A 22,185-nucleotide genomic window follows, 5' to 3' on the forward strand; every position below is an offset into this window, starting at 1 on the left:
TAAATCTTTCAAAAACTAAAAGCGTTGCATTTGGGATAAATCATACACTAAACCCTAAGCCTCAACTAAATCTTGGAATGAATAATGTGGAAATTGAGCAAGTTGAGGAGAATAAACTGTTTGGAGTAACCCTGGATTGTAAACTGTCATGTTTCAAACATATTGATACAACAGTAGCTAGGATGGGGAGTCTGTCCATTATAAAGAGCTGCTCTGCCTTAGCACAATCAACAAGGTAGGTCCTACAGGCCCTAGTTTTGTCGCACCTGGACTACTGTTCAGTCGTGTGGTCAGGTATGACAAAGAGGGACTTAGGAAAAGTGCAATGGCTCAGAACAGGGCAGCACGACTGGCCCTTGAATGTACACAGAGAGCTAACATTAATGATATACATGTCAATCTCTCCTGGCTGAAAGTGGAGGAGAGATTGACTTCATCACTACTTGTATTTGTGAGAGGTATGTTGAATGCACCGTGCTGTCTGTTTGAACTAATGGCACACAGCTCAGACACACATGCATACCCCACAAGACATGCCGCCAGAGGTCTCTTCACAGTCCCCAAGTCCAGAACAGACTATGGGAGGTGCACAGTCCTACATATTGCCATGACTACATGGAACTCTATTCCACATCAAAGTAACTCAGCAGTAACATTTGATTTTAAAAACATATAAAAATACACCTTATGGAACAATGGGAAACAACACAAACATAGACAAATGCATACAAACACAAAATGACATGCGCACTATAGACACATGTACACATGGATTTTGTGTTATAGATAAGTGGTAGTAGAGTAGAGGCCTGAGGGACCACACTTAATATGTTGTGAAATCTGTTATGATTGTATTGTAATGTTTTTCAAATGTATAACTGCCTTAACTTTGCTGGACCCCAGGAAGAGTAGCTCATGGGGATCCAGAATAAATACAAATTCAATATCTCCTCATTCCCATTCCCTCTGTCATTAAAAATCCTACAATGTGATTTTCTGTATTTTTTTTCCTCATTTTGTCTGTCATAGTTAAAGTGCACCTATGATGAAAATTACAGGCCTCTCTCATCTTTTTAAGTGGGAGAACTTGCACAATTGGTGGTTGACTAAATACTTTTTTGCCCCACTATATATTCAAAAAAGTATTCCTTACCCAAGGACAATTCAACAGGTGACTATCCCAGGAAAATAAAGAAAAGGAGAAGTCTGTGTCTGCATTGATCTGAATTTATTTTCAGGACAAAAGCACATTTTTCCTTATTTCCCTGGATAGTCAAATGTTGAAGTGTTTTTAGGTAAGGCATATGTTTTTGCATTAACAAATCTTAGAGTTAATTACCTGATTCCCTTTTTTGTTCAAGGTGGGCTGAAGTGTGTTTGTGTTAGCTTTCATTCCAGTGGTACATATCCTCAGTGGAGTGAATGTTTAGTGAGGCCAGATTCACATAGGATTATTTCCCTGTGACTCACACTTCATTTAAACAAGCCCAAGTCACTGGTCGGAGCTTCAGAGCCAGAGGAGCTGTGTGTGTGTGTGTGTGTGTGTGTGTGTGTGTGTGTGTGTGTGTGTGTGTGTGTGTGTGTGTGTGTGTGTGTGTGTGTGTGTGTGTGTGTGTGTGTGTGTGTGTGTGTGTGTGTGTGTGTGTGTGTTGGTCAGACTGGTAACAGTTTTTGTTGGATTTAGCTTAATGCTGTTTGGAAGACTTAAAGCAGCCCATATGCAGGGCAGCTGAGACAAGGTGACAGTATTGGACTGAATATTGTTGATTGTCTCAGATGGTGAAAGAAATGTTGGGACTGTGAACATTCTGTTAGCACAAGGTGGAAATGCTGTGTGTGCTTGTGAATGGATAACTTTTCTCTTTCTCTCTCTCTCTCTCTCTGTCTCTCTATTTCACTTTCTCTCTCTAGTTCAATCAGGGGAGAACTCTCGTTGTTCTGTTTCTCCTGCCTCAGCCTTTGCTATTGCTACAGCTGCAGCAGGACATGGCTCTCCCCCAGGTACACACACACACACACACACACACACACACACACAGACACACTCACTCACTCAAGTAAGCACACACACTAATTGTTCTCCTCTCTCCACCAGTGTTTAATAACTCAGAGAGGACATGTGATAAGGAGTTTATCATCAGAAGAGCTGCTACTAACAGAGTCCTCAACGTACTTCGACACTGGGTCTCAAAACACTCCCAGGTCTGTACACACTGTGGATTTTGTTAGGTTACAGCCTTATTTAAAAAATCTACACACAATATCCCATAATGACAAAGTAAAAACTGGTTTCATAAATGTTTGCACCCAAAAAATATATGTTACATTTACATAAGTATTCAGACCCCTTACTCAGTACTTTGTTGAAGCACCTTTGGCAGCGATTACAGCCTCGATACTTCTTGGGTATGACACTACAGTGCCTTGCAAAAGTATTCACCCCCTTGGCATTTTTCCTATTTTGTTTCATTGCAACCTGTAATTTAAATGGATTTTTATTTGGATTTCTTGTAGTGGACATACACAAAATAGTCCAAATTGGTGAAGTGAAATGTAGAAAATAACTTGTTTCAAAAATTCTAAAAAATCAAAAACGGAGAAGTGGTGCGTACATATGTATTCACCCCCTTTGCTATGAAGCCCCTAAAAAAGATATGGTGCAACCAATTATCTTCAGAAGTCACATAATTCGTTAAATAAAGTCCACCCGTGTGCACTCTAAGTGTCACATGACTTGTCACATGATCTCAGTATAGGAACACCTGTTCTGAAAGGCCCCAGAGTCTGCAACACCACTAAGCAAGGGGCACCACCAAGCAAGCGGCACTATGAAGACCAAGGAGCTCTCCAAACAGGTCAGGGTCAAAGTTGTGGAGAAGTACAGATCAGGGTTGTGTTATAAAAAGTATCTGAAACTTTGAACATCCCACGGAGCACCATTAAATCCATTATAAGAAATGGAAAGAATAGGGCACCACAATAAACCTGCCAAGTGAGGGCCACCCACCAATTCGCACAGACCATGCAAAGAGGTCATTAATCAGAGAGGAAACAAAGGGACCAAAGATAACCCTGAAAGGAGCTGCAAAGCTCCACAGCGGCGATTGGAGTATCTGTCCATAGGACCATTTTAAGCCGTACACTCCACAGAGCTGGGCTTTATGGAAGAGTAGCCAGAAAAAAAGCCATTACTTAAAGAAAAAAATAAGCGAACATGTTTGGTGTTCGCCAAAAGGCATGTTGGAGACTCGCCAAACATATGAAAGAAGGTACTCAGGTCAGATGAGACTAAAATTTTGCCTTTTGGCCATCAAGGAAAATGCTATGTCTGGCGCAAACCCAACACCTCTCATCACCCCGAGAACACCATCTCCACAGTGAAGCATGGTGGTGGCAGCATCATGCTGTGGGGATATGTTTCATCAGCAGGGACTGGGAAACTGGTCAGAATTGAAGGAATGATGGATGACGCTAAATACAGGGAAATTCTTGAGGGAAACCTGTTTCAGTCTTCCAGATATTTGAGACTGGGACGGAGGTTCACCTTCCATCAGGACAATGACCCTAACCATACTGCCAAAGCAACACTCAAGTGGTTTAAGTGGAAATATGTAAATGGCTCGGAATGGCCTAGTCAAAGCCCAGACCTCAATCCAATTGAGTATAACTTAAAGATTGCTGTACACCAGCTGAACCCATCCAACCTGAAAGAACTGAAGAAATGTTGCCTTGAAGAATGAGAAAAAATCCCAGTGGCTAGATGTGTCAAGCTTATAAAGACATATCCAAGAGACTTGCCGCTGTAATTGCTGCAAAAGGTGGCTCTACAGAGTATTTACTTTTTTTGGGGGGGGGGGGGGGGTAAATAGTTATGCATGCTACATATTTTGTCTAATTTCTTGTTTGTTTCACAATAAAAAATATTTTGCATCTTCAAAGTGGTAGGCATGTTATGTAAATCAAATGATACAACCCCCCCCCCCCCCCCCCCCAAAATCAATTTTAATTCCAGGTTGTAAGGCAACGACATTGGAAAAATGCCAAGGAAGGGGGGTGTATACTTTTGCAAGCCACTGTACAAGCTTGGCACACCTGTATTTGGGCAGTTTCTCCCATTCCTCTCTGCAGATCCTCACAAGCTCTGTCAGGTTGGATGGGACCATCGCTGCACAGCTATTTTCAGGCCTCTCCAGAGATGTTTGATCAGGTTCAAGTCCAGATCCTGTCTGGGCCACTAAAGGACATTCAGAGACTTGTCCCGAAGCCACTCCTGTCTTGTTTTGGCTGTGTGCTTAGGGTTGTTGTTCTGTTGGAAGGTGAACCTTTGCCCCAGTCTGAGATCCTGAGCGCTCTGGAACAGGTTTTCATCAAGGATCTCTCTGTACTTTGCTCCGTTCATTTTTCCCTCAATCCTGACTAGTCTCTCAGACCCTGCCGATGGAAAACATCCCCACAGCACGATACTGCTACCACCATGCTTCACCGTAGGGATAGTGCCAGGTGTCCTCCAGGCGTGACGCTTGGCATTCAGGCCAAAGAGTTCCATCTTGTTTCTCATGGTCTCAGAGTCCTTTAGATGCCTTTTGGCAAACTCCAAGTGCGTTGTCGTGTGCCTTTTACTGAGGAGTGGCTTTCGTCTGGCCACTCTACCATGAAGGACTGATTTTTGGAGTGTTGCAGAGATGGTTGTCCTTCTGGAAGGTTCTCCCATCTCCACAGAGGAACTCTAGAGCTCTGTCAGAGTGACCATCTGGTTCTTGGTCACCTCCCTGACCAATGCCCTTCTCCCCTGAATTCTCAGACAATTCCTTCGACCTCATGGCTCGGTTTTTGTTCTGATATGCACTGTCAACTGTGGGACCTTATATAGACAGGCGTGTGCCTTTCCAAGTCAAGTCCAATTAATGTAATTTACCACAGGTGGACTCCAATCAAGTTGTCGAAACATCTCAAGGATGATCAATGGAAACAGGATGCACCTGAGCTAAATTCTCATAGCAAAGGGTCTGAATACTTATGTAAATAAGGTATGTGTATTTTATTTGTAATACATTTGTAAACGTTTCTAAAAATCTGTTTTTGCTTCGTCATTATGGTGTATTGTGTGTAGATTGAGGGAAAAAAAGTAAAGGGGTCTGAATACTTCCCGAATGCGCTGTTTTCTCCAAACAATGGCTTCTCGGGCAATATCTCTTAAGTGTGTGTGTGTGTGTGTGTGTGTGTGTGTGTGTGTGTGTGTGTGTGTGTGTGTGTGTGTGTGTGTGTGTGTGTGTGTGTGTGTGTGTGTGTTGTTTAGGACTTTGAGATGAACAGTGAGTTGAAGATGGGAGTGATCTGTCTACTAGAGGAGATACTCAGAGATCCAGACCTATTGCCACAGGAGAGAAAAGCTACTGCTAATATACTAAGGTACACACAAACATGCAGGCATGGACAAACACACACACTCAAATATGAACACATGTACACACACACACATACACACAAGCAGCTACTGGTCACATACACTATATATACAAAAGTATGTGGACACCCCTTCAAATTAGTGGATTTGGCTATTTCAGCCACACCCGTTGCTGACAGGTATATAAAATCGAGCACACGGCCATGCAATCTCCATAGACAAACACTGGCAGTAGAATGGCCTTACTGAAGAGCTCAGTGACTTTCAACGTGGCACTGCCATAGGATGCCACCTTTCCAACAAGTCAGTTCATCAAATGTCTGCCCTGCTAGAGCTGCCCCGGTTAACTGTAAGGGCTGTTATTGTGAAGTGGAAATGTCTAGGAGCAACAATGGCTCAGCCACGAAGTCGTTGATGAGATAAGTGTAAAATTCATCTACAGTGCCTTGCGAAAGTATTCGGCCCCCTTGAACTTTGCGACCTTTTGCCACATTTCAGGCTTCAAACATAAAGATATAAAACTGTATTTTTTTGTGAAGAATCAACAACAAGTGGGACACAATCATGAAGTGGAATGACATTTATTGGATATTTCAAACTTTTTTAACAAATCAAAAACTGAAAAATTGGGCTTGCAAAATTATTCAGCCCCCTTAAGTTAATACTTTGTAGCGCCACCTTTTGCTGCGATTACAGCTGTAAGTCGCTTGAGGTATGTCTCTATCAGTTTTGCACATCGAGAGACTGAATTTTTTTTCCCATTCCTCCTTGCAAAACAGCTCGAGCTCAGTGAGGTTGGATGGAGAGCATTTGTGAACAGCAGTTTTCAGTTCTTTCCACAGATTCTCGATTGGATTCAGGTCTGGACTTTGACTTGGCCATTCTAACACCTGGATATGTTTATTTTTGAACCATTCCATTGTAGATTTTGCTTTATGTTTTGGATCATTGTCTTGTTGGAAGACAAATCTCCGTCCAAGTCTCAGGTCTTTTGCAGACTCCATCAGGTTTTCTTCCAGAATGGTCCTGTATTTGGCTCCATCCATCTTCCCATCAATTTTAACCATCTTCCCTGTCCCTGCTGAAGAAAAGCAGGCCCAAACCATGATGCTGCCACCACCATGTTTGACAGTGGGGATGGTGTGTTCAGCTGTGTTGCTTTTACGCCAAACATAACGTTTTGCATTGTTGCCAAAAAGTTCAATTTTGGTTTCATCTGACCAGAGCACCTTCTTCCACATGTTTGGTGTGTCTCCCAGGTGGCTTGTGGCAAACTTTAAACAACACTTTTTATGGATATCTTTAAGAAATGTCTTTCTTCTTGCCACTTTTCCATAAAGGCCAGATTTGTGCAATATACGACTTGATTGTTGTCCTATGGACAGAGTCTCCCACCTCAGCTGTAGATCTCTGCAGTTCATCCAGAGTGATCATGGGCCTCTTGGCTGCATCTCTGATCAGTCTTCTCCTTGTATGAGCTGAAAGTTTAGAGGGACGGCCAGGTCTTGGTAGATTTGCAGTGGTCTGATACTCCTTCCATTTCAATATTATCACTTGCACAGTGCTCCTTGGCATGTTTAAAGCTTGGGAAATCTTTTTGTATCCAAATCCGGCTTTAAACTTCTTCACAACAGTATCTCGGACCTGCCTGGTGTGTTCCTTGTTCTTCATGATGCTCTCTGCGCTTTTAACGGACCTCTGAGACTATCACAGTGCAGGTGACTTGATTACACACAGGTGGATTGTATTTATCATCATTAGTCATTTAGGTCAACATTGGATCATTCAGAGATCCTCACTGAACTTCTGGAAAGAGTTTGCTGCACTGAAAGTAAAGGGGCTGAATAATTTTGCACGCCCAATTTTTCAGTTTTTGATTTGTTAAAAAAGTTTGAAATATCCAATAAATGTTGTTTCACTTCATCATTGTGTCCCACTTGTTGTTGATTCTTCACAAAAAAATACAGTTTTATATCTTTATGTTTGAAGCATGAAATGTGGCAAAAGGTTGCAAAGTTCAAGGGGGCCGAATACTTTCGCAAGGCACTGTATATGCTGATGACACTGTCATGTACTCTATCGCTTCAATGGCTGTATTGACCAATCAGGTGAAATGTTTCTGCAGTACCCTTTCTCTGGATGAGCAGGAAGCAGATGCCCAGCTGAGAATAGAAGACATCCTTCAGATGGTGAGAAAACTCCACTATCCAGCAACCCCTCTCATTTACTCACAAACCTCTCTAGGGAAGACATGGGGTGTATTCATTAGTGCACACCGTAGTAAAACAGAAAACTTTTTGCAACGAAAACAAGCCTTTCTTACTGGACAAGTTCATGTTAGTCCCTAACCGTATTGTCCCATTTGATTCTGATTGGTTCCTAGTGATCATTGTAGTTAGGACATTCCTACTTTCTCATTCACCTTAGCCCTGGTGAACTCTGCCCCCTTTGTACGGAACTGATACCTCTTCTGAATTTGCCAGAGAAGCAGTCCCCTGCTACACTTCATCTTGGTAAGAGTGTCTACACTCCCCAGATAATCAACCCCTGATAAGTCCCCTCTAAACCCAAAGCACCATCCAGTAGAGAGATGCCAGTCAGAGTTCTGTCCTACCTCATCCTACACCTCTCTCCATCAATCACGTCACCCACCTTCCTCTTATTTATTTAACCTTTATTTAATGAGGCAAGTCAGTTAACTTGACGGTTAACAATGACGGCCTACCCCCTGTCCAAACCCTAACCCGGACGACCTTATAATGCACAGTAAACGGAGACCTGTGGTTGGCTTAGATAGCTATATTTTAGAAGTTTTAGTCTTTGATCAGATAGGTTAACTAAATAAATAAGTGAATTGTTTGCCTCACAGTTAGCCAAGATTCCTACAATTGTTTGCAGTTAGTTAGCAATTGCTTCTACACTATTTTGCTAGGTACAATAGCGCTGACGTGTCAATAATAACCTGTCGCAAAAATGACTGTCTCCAGTTGTGTTTAAATATTACCACTGTGACACTGGATATTGTTGCTCCCCTCTCCCTCCACTGGATGGGAAACTGCCCTCAGGTCTGTCTGCAAACTGATCCGTTCACTTACACATTAAGGGTGGGTTGCACCAAAATGGATTAACTCTTAAACTGGGTTAAATCAAGGTTTAACTATTCATGTTGGTGCACAAAACTTTAAACCTAGTTTTAAATGAATACCATACTGAACAAAAATATAAATGCAACGTTCAACAATTTCAAAGATTTTGCTGAGTTACAGTTCATATAAGTAAATCAGTCAACTGAAATAAATAAATTAGGCCCTAATCTATGGATTTTACATGACTGGGCAGGGGCGCAGCCATGGGTGGGTCTGGGAGGGCAATAGGTCCACCCACTGGGGAGCCAGGCCCAGTCATTCAGAATGAGTTCCCCCCCCCTCCTCTGACGATCCCACAGGTGAAGAAGCCGGAAGTGGATGTCCTGGGCTGGCATGGTTACATGTGGTCTACGGTTGTGAAGCCGGTTGGACGTACTGCCAAATTCTCTAAAACGATGTTGGCAGCTTATGGTAGAGAAATAAACACTACATTCTCTGGCAACAGCTCTGCAGTCAACATGCCAATTGCACGCTCACTCAAAACGTGAGACATCTGTGGCATTGTGTTGTGTGACAAAAACTTATATTGGACCCAGCACAAGGTGCACCTGTGTAATGATCATGCTGTTTAATCAGCTTCTTGATATGCCACACCTCTCAGGTGTATGGATTATCTTGAGAAAGGATAAAATGCTCGCTAACAGGGATGTAAACTATTTGTGCACAACATTTTTGGGATCTTTTATTTCAACTCATAGGGACCAGCACTTTACATGTTGTGTTTATATTCAGTGTTCAGTGTAGTTAAATTGAATCCGTCTTCTAAACTAAATTTAATTTAATATTCAATATGAAATGTAATCTATTTGTTCCATTGTTTTAAAATCAAATTTAAAAGTAGCTTAGGGATTAGATCTAAACTGCCTAAATCTAAACTGCCACTGGATGAGGGTTGACGCCCTCTGTTGGCATTTTCTAAGCAACACATATATTGAAAATGACCTTTATTAACTATAAGTTCTACAAACATATGTTTAGTACTGTTAGAAAGGTAAAAACCGTGGGATTCAGGAACACCATGACAATTACAGAACAAGTGCATCAGCAGGAAAAAAAAGTCTAAATAAATATTTGTAAAAATGTTTTTTTTTTTTTGTGGGGTGGGGGTTGGGTTCCCGAATAGTCCCCATGTAGGGGAATAAGAGATTTGAAAGTCTAGGTTTGAAATAAAATGTCACTAAATATCATTTCAAAAGGATACAAAAAAAAAACAACACAGACATGTTTGTAAAACTCAAGTAGCCAGTTTACTAATTTGACATAAAAGTGCAATTAATTTCACCATTGGCCCTAAGTGAACACCCCCTTTGATAGTGATTAGTGCTGATTTGTTTCCATAGAAATAGAATAAGAACACATTTATATGGTGAAGCCATTATGACACGTGTCACTAATCATAGAGGGCTTACAGTTGTGTCACAAATCACCTAACAACTGCAACAGTCACCATGTTGGAAGACCAAAATCAGTCTGTTGGAAGTTCTCCAATCGTCCACATGGCTGGCTGCATTTTGCTACCACCGGAATCTTCGGGAAGATTGCAAATTATTTTGTTTTTCTAAGGAGCCAGAAAACAGAGGCAGTGTAAACCCCTTTTCAAGTAAGTAAATATATTTTTAAATGATCAAAATCAATGTATTATAGCTAGCTAGCTTGCTACAGAACCTTAGTGTGCAGGCTAACTCAAATGAGCTGCTAATGTAATGTTAGCCAGCTATACAGTATGTAAAGTTAGCTAAGTGGATTCAATTTCACCAGTTTACTAACTTGATATTAGCTAGTCAGCTAGCTATCTTGATGTATTTATCATTGTAAGTCTAAATTAATTTGTAGCTAGGTAGCTAGCTAACAGCCATGGAGAGGGTGAATGGATTAGCTAGCAGTTCAAGCTTTCAGAAGGGAGAGTAGGCTACTCTGGATAGGGCAGGTACCTTTGTGGAAGGACATTATGAAAATATTCTAAATTTCCAGTTCCTAGTGAGAAAAACTGAGGACAGAGATATAACAACATAATATTCAGGGCTGTCTAATTTGAGTGTAATGCAGCCTGTTTCTTTTGTGATGCTTTCTGTCCTCTGATACAGACAGATGTAAAGCAGATGAAGAGATCCCAATGAATGCCCCAAGAGAATAAGGGTACATCCTTGTATACCATGGATTGTATATGTACCTAGCACATTTTGTGAACAAAAATACAGTTTAAGTCACACAAAATGTAAATTCAGCAAAAAAAGAAATGTCCTCTCACTGTCAACTGTGTTTATTTTCAGCAAACATGTGTAAATATTTGTATGAACATAACAAGATTCAACAACTGAGACACAAACTGAACAAGTTCCACAGACATGTGACTAACAGAAATTGAATAATGTGTCCCTGAACAAAGGGGGGTCAAAATCACAAGTATCTTGTGTGGCCACCAGCTGCATTAAGTACTGCAGTGCATCTCCTCCTCATGGAATGCACCAGATTTGCCAGTTCTTGATGTGAGATGTTACCCCAATCTTCCACCAAGGCACCTGCAAGTTCCCAGACATTTCTGGGGGGAATGGCCCTAGCCCTCACCCTCCGATCCAACAGGTCCCATTGTCTTCAAAGCGAGCAAAGAAGTTGTTTAATTTGTCTGGGAGCAAGACGTCGGTGTCCACGACGGGGCTGGTTTTATTTTTGTAATCCGTGATTTACTGTAGACCCTGCCACATACGTCTCGTGTATGAGCCGTTGAATTGCTCTACTTTGTCTCTATACTGGCGCTTAGCTTGTTTAATTGCCTTGCGGAGGGAATAGCTACACTTGCTTGTATTCGATCATGTTTCCCTTTTTCGTTTTGCACGGATGCTGCCATAATGTCAGGATGAGCCTGCAGGTAGGGTACCACATGAGGGAGGAGGATGTCTTCCCTGTAACGTACAGCGTTGAGATTGCCTGCAATGACAACAAGCTCAGTCCAATGATGCTGTGACACAACGCCCCAGACCATGACGGACCCTCCACCTCCAAATTGATCCCAATCCAGAGTATAGGCCTCGGTGTAACGCCCATTCCATTCGACGATAAACACGAATCCGACCATCACCCCTGGTGAGACAAAACCGTGACTCGTCAGTGGAGAGCACTTTTTGCCAGACCTGTCTGGTCCAGCGACGGTGGGTTTGTGCCCATAGGCGATGTTGTTGCCGGTGATGTCTGGTGAGGACCTGCCTTACAACAGGCCTACAAGCCCTCAGTCCAGCCTCTCTCAGCCTATTGCAGACAGTCAGCACTGATGAAGGGATTGTGCGTTCCTGGTGTAACTCAGGCAGTTGTTGTTTCCATCCTGTACCTGTCCCACAGGTGTGATGTTCGGATGTACTGATCCTGTGTAGGTGTTGTTACACGTGGTCTGCCACTGCGAGGACAATCAGCTGTCCGTCCTGTCTCCCTGTAGCGCTGTCTTAGGCGTCTCACAGTACGGACATTGCAATTTATTGCCCTGGCCACATCTGCAGTCCTCATGCCTCCTTGCAGCATGCCTAAGGCATGTTCACGCAGATGAGCAGGAACCCTGAGAGTCAGTAGAAAGGCCTCTTTAGTGTCCTAAGTTTTCATAACTGTGACCTTAACTTCTTCGATATAGGGGGCGCTCTTTTAATTTTTGGATGAAAAAACGTTCCCGTTTTAAACAGGATATTTTGTCACGAAAAGATGCTCGACTATGCATATAATTGACAGCTTTGGAAAGAAACCACCCTGACGTTTCCAAATCTGCAAAGATATTATCTGTGAGTGCCACAGAACTGATGCTACAGGCAAAACCAAGATGAAATTTCAAACAGGAAATGCCCCAGATTTTGAATGCGCTTTGTTCCAATGTCTCCTTATATGGCTGTGAATGCGCAAGGAATGAGCCTACACTTTCTGTCGTTTCCCCAAGGTGTCTGCAGCATTGTGACGTATTTGTAGGCATATCATTGGAAGATTGACCATAAGAGACTACATTTACCAGGTGCTCCGTCTGGTGTCCTCCGTTGCAATTATTGCGTAATCTCCAGCTGCGTCTATTTTACCATTTGCTTCAGAGGAGGAACCAAACTGCCACGAATGACTTATCATCGAATAGATATGTGAAAAACACCTTGAGGATTGATTCTAAACAACGTTTGCCATGTTTCTGTCGATATTATGGAGTTAATTTGGAAAAAAAGTTGTAATGACTGAATTTTCTTTTTTTTTTCATAGCCAAACGTGATGAACAAAACGGAGCCATTTCTCCTACACAAATAATATTTTTGGAAAAACTGAACATTTGCTATCTAACTGAGAGTCTCATTGAAAACATCTGAAGTTCTTCAAAGGTAAATTATTTTATTTGAATGCTTTTCTTGTTTTTGTGAAAATGTTGCCTGCTGAATGCTAGGCTTAATGCTATGCTAGCTATCAATACTCTTACACAAATGCTTGTGTAGCTATGGTTGAAAAGCATATTTTGAAAATCTGAGATGACAGTGTTGTTAACAAAAGGCTAAGCTTGTGAGCCAATATATTTATTTCATTTCATTTGCGATTTTCATGAATAGTTAACGTTGCGTTATGGTAATGAGCTTGAGGCTATAATTACGCTCCAGGATACGGGATTGCTCGACGCAACATTAATTGCCTACCTTCTGTAAGCTGTTAGTGTCTTAACGACTGTTCCACAGGTGCATGTTCATTAATTGTTTATGGTTCATTGAACAAGCATGGGAAACAGTGTTTAAACCCTTTACAATGAAGATCTGTGAAGTTATTTGGATTTTTACTCATTATCTTTGAACGACAGAGTCCTGAAAAAAATATGTTTATTTTTTTGCTGAGTTTATAAACCTATTAGAAATGGAACAGGCCAACCCTGCTGGGTGTGCATGCGTCTGTTCCAGCCCAGCACTAACACACCTGATTCAATGTATAAAACCTAATTAGTTATCTTGTTATGGGTATGTGGGACGCTACCATCCCACCTGGCCAACATCCGGTGAAATTGCAGAGCGCCAAATTCAAAAATAGAAATACCCATAATAAAAATTAATAAAACATACAAGTGTTATACATCGGCTTAAAGATTAACTTCTTATTAATTCAACCGCGGTGTCAGATTTCAAAAAGGCTTTATGGCGAAACCATAACATGTGATTATCTGACGACAGCGCCCAGCACACAAAATATTACAAACATTTACCAGCCAAGTATTGGAGTTACAAAAGTCAGAAATAGCGATAAAATTAATCACTTACTTTTGATGATCTTCATATGGTTGCACTCACAAGACTCCCAGTTTCACAATAAATGTTTGTTTTGTTTGATAAAGTCCCTCTTTATATCCAAAAACCTCAGTTTTGTTGGCGCGTTTTGTTCAGCAATGGCCCAAAGGCAGTCACAACAGGCAGATGAAAAATCCAAATAGTATCAGTAAAGTTCATAGAAACATGTCAAACGATGTTTATAATCAATCCTCAGGTTGTTTTTAGTCATAATAATCAATAATATTTCAACCGGACAATAGCTTCGTCAATATAAAAGAAAAACAAGAAAGGTGTGCTCTCGGTCGTGCGCAGCAAACAGGTCTGGGGACTTCCCAGGGTCCACTCACTCAGTGGTCTTACTCCCTCATTTTTCAGAATACAGGCCTGAAACAATTTCTAAAGGCTGTTGACATCTAGTGGAAGCCATGGGAAGTGCCATTTTAGTCCTAAGTCATGGGATACTGTATAGGCATTCAATATAAAACTACAAACATAAACAAATCCCACTTCCTGGATGGATTTTTCTCATGTTTTCGTCTGCCATATCAGTTCTGTTATACAGACATTATTTTAACCGTTTTGGAAACTTTAGAGTGTTTTCTATCCAAATGATATGCATATCCTAGGTTCTGGGCCTGAGTAGCAGGCAGTTTACTTTGGGCACGCTTTTCATCCGGAGGTGAAAATAGTGCCCCCTGTGGTTAATAATCAAGTGTGCTATTGCTGAGCTGGAACAGATGTCTGCACCCCCCGTAGGTCAGGGATCAGTGGAGTGGATTGTTCTAAGCTTGTGGCTGTCTTGAACCCTACTGTTTGTTGTTATCAATCTTCCCTGCGACCTGCCCTGTCTGGATCTGCGAGGAGTAACAGCGTAATCTATGTTGTTACCATGACAAAGACCAAAGCCAGTAGGAGTACCGTTGAGGACAGTGGTGTCTCTCTATCACCTGTGAAGGATATTTTAAGCGAACAAAAATAGTTTTACAAACAGTTGTTACAACGACACGAAATAGCTTCAAGTGTTTTGTCCAAAAACTGGTGGAGTCAGCTTATAAAATAATGGACGACCTGACCAGAGTGGTCCAGGACCTGAAGAACAGTTTGCAGTTCTCCCAGGGTCAGCTCGATTCAGTTTAAACAGGAGAATGTCAAGATGACAGCAATCTGTAAGTTATTGAGAGAGGACCTCAGTTCTGTATGTGAATCCATGATAACAGTGAGAAATCGGATTATCTCAAAGGACAATCAAGGTGGAACAACATGGTTGTGGACAGAATTGCAGAATCTCCACATGAGACCTGGATGGTGGGAAATTATCTCGGAAAAACTCAAGATGGACCACAGGAAGATTGAGGTGGAGCACGCCCACAGGACTGGAAAACCCACCACCAACCCAGGTGACAGGCCCAGGCCGACAGTGGTCAGATGGTCAAGATAGTGGTCAAGTTCCTGAGGTTCAGGAAAGAGCCAAGAACTCGAGAGGAATGGATATATTCCTCAACGAGGACTATTTGAAGCTATCCTGAATCAGCGGAATGAATGCACACCTGATCACGCGTAAACACTCTCACCTCTTCCCTGCACAACGCATCAGCGTGACCAGGCAAAAAAAAAAAAGTTCTAAGCCAAACCCCTACACACAGCCTACATCGGTGTCACCATATTAGCTAAAGTACTGTCATAGTCAGCATAGCTAATAGAACTAACGCGTTAGTAAACCCTCTACAATCATGCAGTAACATTACAGTGTGCAATTACACATTACAGTAAGCAGTTACACCGGCGGGCCCTGATGGCAATAAATTAGTAAAACCGAAAGCTTACCTTGACTTGGAAGAGTTCCAGTGTTGTGTTGGATAGTCAAATCAAATCAAATTTTATTGGTCACATACACATATTTAGCAGATGTTATTGCGGGTGTAGCGAAATGCTTGTGTTCCTAGCTCCAACAGCTCAGTAATATCCAACAATTCACAACAATACACACAACTCTAAAGTTAAAGAATGGAATTAGAAATATATTAGTATTAGGTTGAGGAATGTCGGAGTGGCATTGACTAAAATACAGTAGAATAGAATACAGTATATACATAAGAGATGAGTAAAGCAGTATGTAAACATTATTAAAGCGACTAGTTTTCCATTATTAAAATGATAATGATTCCATGTCTATGCAGCAGCCTCTAAGGTGCAGGGTTGAGTAATCTGGTGGGAGCCGGCTATCAATGGCTATTTTATAGTCTGATGGCCTTGATGCACCTATACTGACCGCCCCTTCTGGATGGTAGCGGGGTGAACAGGTCGTGGCTCGGTTGGTTGATGTCCTAGTTGATCTTTTGGGCCTTCCTGTGACATCGGGTGCTGTAGGTGTCCTGGAGGGCAGGCAGTGTGCCCCCGGTGATGCGTTGGGCAGACCGCATCACACTCTGGAGAGTCCTGCAGTTGCGGGCAGTGCAGTCGCCGTAGCAGGTGTCGATACAGCCCGACAGGATGCGCTCAATTCTGCATCTGTAAAAGTTTGTAAGGGTCTTAGGGGCCAAGCCGAATTTCTTCAGCCCCCTGAGGTTGAAGAGATGCCGTTGCGCCTTCTTCACCACAATGTCTGTGTGGATGGACCATTTCACATCGTCGGTGATGTGTACGCCATGGAACTTGAAGCTTTTCAACTTCTCCACTGCGGTCCCATCGATGTGGATAGGAGCGTGCTCTCTCTGCAGACTAGGATATGGAGAGATTGAATATGTCCTTAAACACTCCAGTCAGCTGGTCGGAGCATCCTCTGAGGACGCAGCTAGGGATGCCGTCTGGGCCGGCAGCCTTGTGAGGGTTAACACGCTTTAAATACATTACCCATGTGGGACACTGAGAACGAAAGCCCGCAGTCCATAGGAGTTGGCTGCATCGGTGGCACTGTGTTATCCTCAAAGTGGGCAAAGAAGGTGTTTAGCTTGTCCAGGACCATGACGTCGGTGTCCACGGTGTGGCAGGTTTTCCCATTGTAATCCGTGATTGTCTGTAGACAATCGTCTCGTGTCTGAGCTGTTGAATTGCGACTCCACTTTTTCTCTGTACGGACGTTTTGCCTGTTTGATTGCCTTACGGAGGGAATAACTACACTGTTTGTATTCAACCATATTCCCAGTCACCTTGCCATGGTTACATGCGGTGGTTCACTCTTTCAGTTTTGCACGAATGCTGCCATCTATCCACAGTTTCTGATTTGGGTAGGTTTTAATAGTCCCAGTGGGAACAACATCCACTATAACTTTCCTGATGAACACAATCACTTTCTCAGTGTTTGAGGCTACCTGGAACATTTCTCAGTCAGCGTGATCAAAACAATCTTGAAGCATGGATTCCGATTGGTCAGACCAGCGTTAAATAGACCTTAGCAGGAGTACTTCCTGTTTGAGTTCCTGCGCATAGGAAGGGATAAGCAGAATGGAGTCATGTTGGAGTAGCAGTGGTCGAGTGTTTTATTAACTTGAGCACTACAGTCAATGTGTTGATAGAACTTTGGTAGCGTTTTCCTCATTTGCTTTGCTAAAATCCCCAGCTACAATAAATGCGGCCTCAGGATATGTGGTTTCCAGTTTGCATAAAGTCCAGTGTAGTTCCTTGAGGGCCATTGTGGTATCAGCTTGAGGGGGAATATACACGGCTGTGACTATAACCGAAGAGAATTCTCTTGAGAGGTAATACGGTCGGCATTTGATTGTGAGGTTTTCTAGGTCGGGTGAACGTTATCACAATCACACCATGAGTAGTAAATCATGAAGCATACACCCCCACCTTTCTTCTTCCCGGAGAGTTCTTTATTCCTGCCTGCGCAATGTACTGAGAACTCAGCTGGCTGTACGGAGACAGTATATCTGGAGAGAGCCACGATTCCGTGAAACAGAGTATGTTACAGTCCCTGATGTCTCTCTGGAAGGAGATCCTTGCTCTGAGCTCATCTACTTTATTGTCCAGAGACTGAATATTACAGAGTAATGTACTTGGATGTGGTGGATGGTGTGCACACCTCCTGAGTCGGACTAGAAGTCTGCTCCGAATACCTCTTCTCTGCCGGCATCGTCTTGGAGCAGCGTCTGGGAAAAGTAAAATTGCCCTGGGGGGTACAAACAAAGGATCCAATTCGGGAAAGTCATATTCCTGGTCGTAATGCTGGTAAGTTACTGCCGCTCTAATATTCAAAAGTTCTTTCCGGCTGTATGTAATAACATAACAATCTTGCTAGACTAATAATGTCATAAATAACATACAAAACAATAAAAAATACTGCAAGCTTTTTGCTTCTGTCAGCGCCATCAAAGCCATCTAGCTAACATATCATCCGTCTGTTTGAGCAGGGTATTTTAGTAAGGGAAACTGAAAGTGAGAAAAAAAATACACTCTATTTCTGTCTTGCTTCTCCTTCATTTTGGTAGAAATGTATTTGTTTAAAATTGTTAAACTATTGTCTTTCTCTTTCTTTGAGTCAACTACTCACCACATTTTATGCATGGCAGTACTATCTAGCTTTAGCTTATGCTTTCAGTACTAGATATATGGGCACAAGGCGAGACCCAGATGCAGACACAGGATGCAGATGGTTAGAGTCTTTGTAGTTTATTTATAATCCAAATGAGTAGGCAGGAGAATGGTCGTGGACAGGCAAAAGGTCAAAACCAGATTCTGAGTCCAAGAAGTAAAGAGTGGCAGACAGGCTCGATGTCAGGGCAGGCAGAAGGGTCAGGCAGGCGGGTACGGAGTCCAGAAAAAACAGGCAAGGGTCAAAACCGGGCAGACTAGAAAAAGAGAATAGAAAAAAGGAGCACGGGAAAACACGCTGGTTGACTTGAAAACATACAAGACGAACTGGCACAGAGAGACAGGAAACACCGGGATAAATACACTGGGGAAAATAAGTGACACCTGGAGGAGGAGACAATCACAAGAACACGTGAAACAGATCAGGGCGTGACTAGATTTATTATCTGATCCTTTGATTGGGTGGAAAACATGTTAGTTCATGCTGCAAGAGCTCTGATAGGTTGAATGATGTCCTCTGGTATTTTTTATAATTACTGTGTAAGTCTATGGAAGGGGGTGAGAACCATGAGCCTCCTAGGTTTTGCATTGACGTCAATGTACCCAGAGGAGAACGGAAGCCAGCGGTTCTCTGGCTACACCATGGTGCCCTCCTACAGAGTGCTGTTGAGGCTACTGTAGACCTTTGCAAAATAGTGTATTTTAATCAATTATTTGGTGACGTATTTTATATTATTTTATATTTTGTATAGTTTTATCTAAAAATAATAACTTTTTAAATGTTTTACCATTTTTATTTGTATGAAATTCACTGAGGAGGATGGTTCTCCCCTTCCTCCTCTGAGGAGCGTCCACTGACTGACGTGTATGTGTAACTGATAGATGCATACACACGTCTTTTGTCTGTAATGTATTTTTTGATATATGTTGGACCCCAGTAAGACTAGCTGTCATCATTGACGTCTGCTAATGGGGATCTTAATAAATCAAATCATAACCTATGGTGTTTACTTTTTTTGTTAACCTGAAATTATGTTTAAGTAATAATAGCCTACTTGTTCCTAAAATGTCTTGACATATGAGTTACTTATACACTTTGAAATGATGTGATATACTGTTGATTCGTTGAAGTTAACAATTTAAACAAGTTTAAACACTTAACTTAACTATTATTCAAGATGAACTAGTGTTGCTGTTGATAAATCACAGATCACAATCCTGCAATAAAGAGGGGAAGCGAATCTGTCTCTTATTTGTCTGTTTCTCTGTTTTCTCAAATTAACATTACCTTTTTGTTCAGTCATAAGCCCTCCAATTCGTTTTATTTGATTGTCACAATTTTTGGGATATCAGCCTTGTAAACCCATTTTGTAGCTGATAATGGCATGCAACACCAATGCATCCATAGACCTACAGCAGTGGTTCCCAACTCCAGTCCTTGAGTACCCCCTTGAGCACACATTTTTGTTGTAGCCCCGGACAAACATACCTGATTCAAATCATCAAGTTGACAAGTTGAATCAGGTGTGTTTGTCCAGTGCTACAATAAACTGGGTAAATTAGGGGGACTCTAGGACCGGAGTTGGGAACAACTGGCCTACAGTATGATGGCATTAGCCTTATGGGTATTTGCAATGCAGCCCTTTAAATTGTGCATCTGGAGCAGAGAATAGCTTAACTCACATATTGTTCAGTTACAGTACCAATCAAAAGTTTGGACACACCTACTCATTCAAGGCTTTTTCTTTATTTTTTACTGTTTTCTACATTGTAGAATAATAGTGAAGACAGCACTATGAAATAACACATATCGAATCACGTAGATACCAAAAAAGTGGTAAACAAATCAAAATGTATTTTAGATTTTAGATTCTTCAAAGTAGGCACCCTTTGCCTTGATGACAACTTTGCACCCTCTTGGCATTCTCTCAACCAGCTTCATGAGGAATGCTATTCCAACAGTCTTGAAGGAGTTCCCACATATGCTGAGCACTTGTTGGCTGCTTTTCCTTCACTCTGCGGTCCAACTCCAAAAACCTTGAATGACTAGATGTGTCCATACTTTTGATTGGTACTATTTGTTGTTGAATGCTGTTGAATGCCGAAAGCTGAACTCAAATCAAGAGAGACCTCGGTTTATTGTTTTTGTAAAGCTGACAGTGTTTTTATATATTTTCATTTTATGTTGGCTCTGTTGGGCTTAGTTGCTGCTGTCTGTCCCGGGATCCCTCCAGATTCCGCAGAGGGGGAGAGACACGTTAGCCCAGCTAGCCCAGCTGGCTCGGCGGTCTCAAATGGAGATCGCTATTGAACGTTTCCAGCGCTGCAGGAGCTGTGTTAACTTTGCTTTGTTCCGGACAATGTGGACTGCGCTGACTTTCAAAAGCAAAACTACACAAGCTACTGGGGAATTCACACCCAACTACTTTTTATTTTTCATCCACCCCAGTAGCTGGACGCCGCTCTGGTCTGGTGGAAGTGTCGCCGCCGTGTTGGCTCTCCACAGCCAACTGGCTGGTGCTCAGCAGGTTCCATAAATGAAGGGGTCTCCTCCTTCCCTGGAGAACAGAGCTGTTATCAACCCAATCAATCAGCAATGGCGATACGTCCCTCGCCGTGGAAGTCGAGGAAAGCGTCCTCTGGCAATGGTGGTCTCCTTGGAGATGTTGAGCTTGGACTTGACACAGACTAGAAACGACTTTGTGTTTCTGGTATGTGATTTCAAAGGTTCCAGAGTTACCAGCACCTTCTTTTTTGGGGGCTTCCCATTCAAGATCGGATCCGGAGGTACCTGCATCTTCGCCTTCTGTTCTGTCTCCCTCTCCGGTGGCTTCTACTTCGGGTTCAGATCCTCGCAGTTCTCACCCTCATCAGACCATGAGGCTGCCTGAGCGACTGGCCCATTTAACATCGCCAGCTGTCATCATAAGCAGCTCTATGGTGAGAAACGCCTTGGTTCCCAAGGCAAAAACCATGTGCTACCCAGGAGTAAGAGTACAGGACATCACAAGGCTGCTTATGACTGTTCTACAACAGATGCCGGGAGCTGACTCTGTCATAGTCCATGTGGGATCAAATTACATCAGGAGGGCTAGCTCAGAACATCTGAAAATGGATTTTAAAGAATTGATTTTAGCATTAAAACCACCTATAATTGCAGGTCCAGTACCATTGTTGGGCCGCGGGTGTGAAAGATTCAGCAGGCTACTGGCATTACACATCTGGCGGAAATATTACTGTAGCTCTGCTGGAGTTTTATAGATAACTTTGACACCTTCTAGAAACAGAAGATACTCTACAGGAATGGCGAAGTACATCCAAGTCATCTTGGGTCCTGGAATCTGTCCACTCATTTTGATGCTGCGTTGAAACAATAACTTATCAATGACCCAAAACCAGCTCAGTTAATCCCTACCATTATGACAATGAGTCGTCATAATGCTTCATCAAATGTACATTATCCTAGTGGAGTTGGCAGACACAATGTACAGTGGGGCAAAAAAGTATTTAGTCAGCCACCAATTGTGCAAGTTCTCCCACTTAAAAAGATGAGAGAGGCCTGTAATTTTCATCATAGGTACACTTCAACTATGACAGACAAAATGAGAAGAAAAAAATCCAGAAAATCACATTACAGGATTTTTTATGAATTTATTTGCAAATTATGGTGGAAAGCCAAAGCTTTTGCGTAGTTGACTACTACATCATGGCTCTGCAGTGTCATCAGCCAAGCCGTTATTCTGCTGTTGTGTACAGCACGCTCATGGATTTGTTGGCTTTTCAGAGAAGTCACAGGCTGGTGACATGTTTCCATGATCACCGTTTGTCCGCCTACAGAACTGGT

General features: G+C 42.3%; 1 protein-coding gene across 2 annotated transcripts in view; it reads left to right on the plus strand.

Annotated features, from left to right (window-relative positions):
• Positions 1-22,185, plus strand: part of rasgrf2b (Ras protein-specific guanine nucleotide-releasing factor 2b) — a 177,045-nt gene that overhangs the window by 139,394 nt on the left and 15,466 nt on the right. For both annotated transcript variants that reach the window (XM_036980258.1, XM_036980260.1), the window contains 4 exons: positions 1,912-2,001; positions 2,096-2,202; positions 5,297-5,409; positions 7,530-7,593. In XM_036980258.1, the coding sequence (XP_036836153.1) occupies positions 1,912-2,001; positions 2,096-2,202; positions 5,297-5,409; positions 7,530-7,593 (374 nt within the window). The remainder of the gene's footprint in view (positions 1-1,911; positions 2,002-2,095; positions 2,203-5,296; positions 5,410-7,529; positions 7,594-22,185) is intronic.

Source organism: Oncorhynchus mykiss, chromosome 6, assembly GCF_013265735.2.
Source record: "Oncorhynchus mykiss isolate Arlee chromosome 6, USDA_OmykA_1.1, whole genome shotgun sequence".
NCBI lineage: Eukaryota > Metazoa > Chordata > Actinopteri > Salmoniformes > Salmonidae > Oncorhynchus > Oncorhynchus mykiss.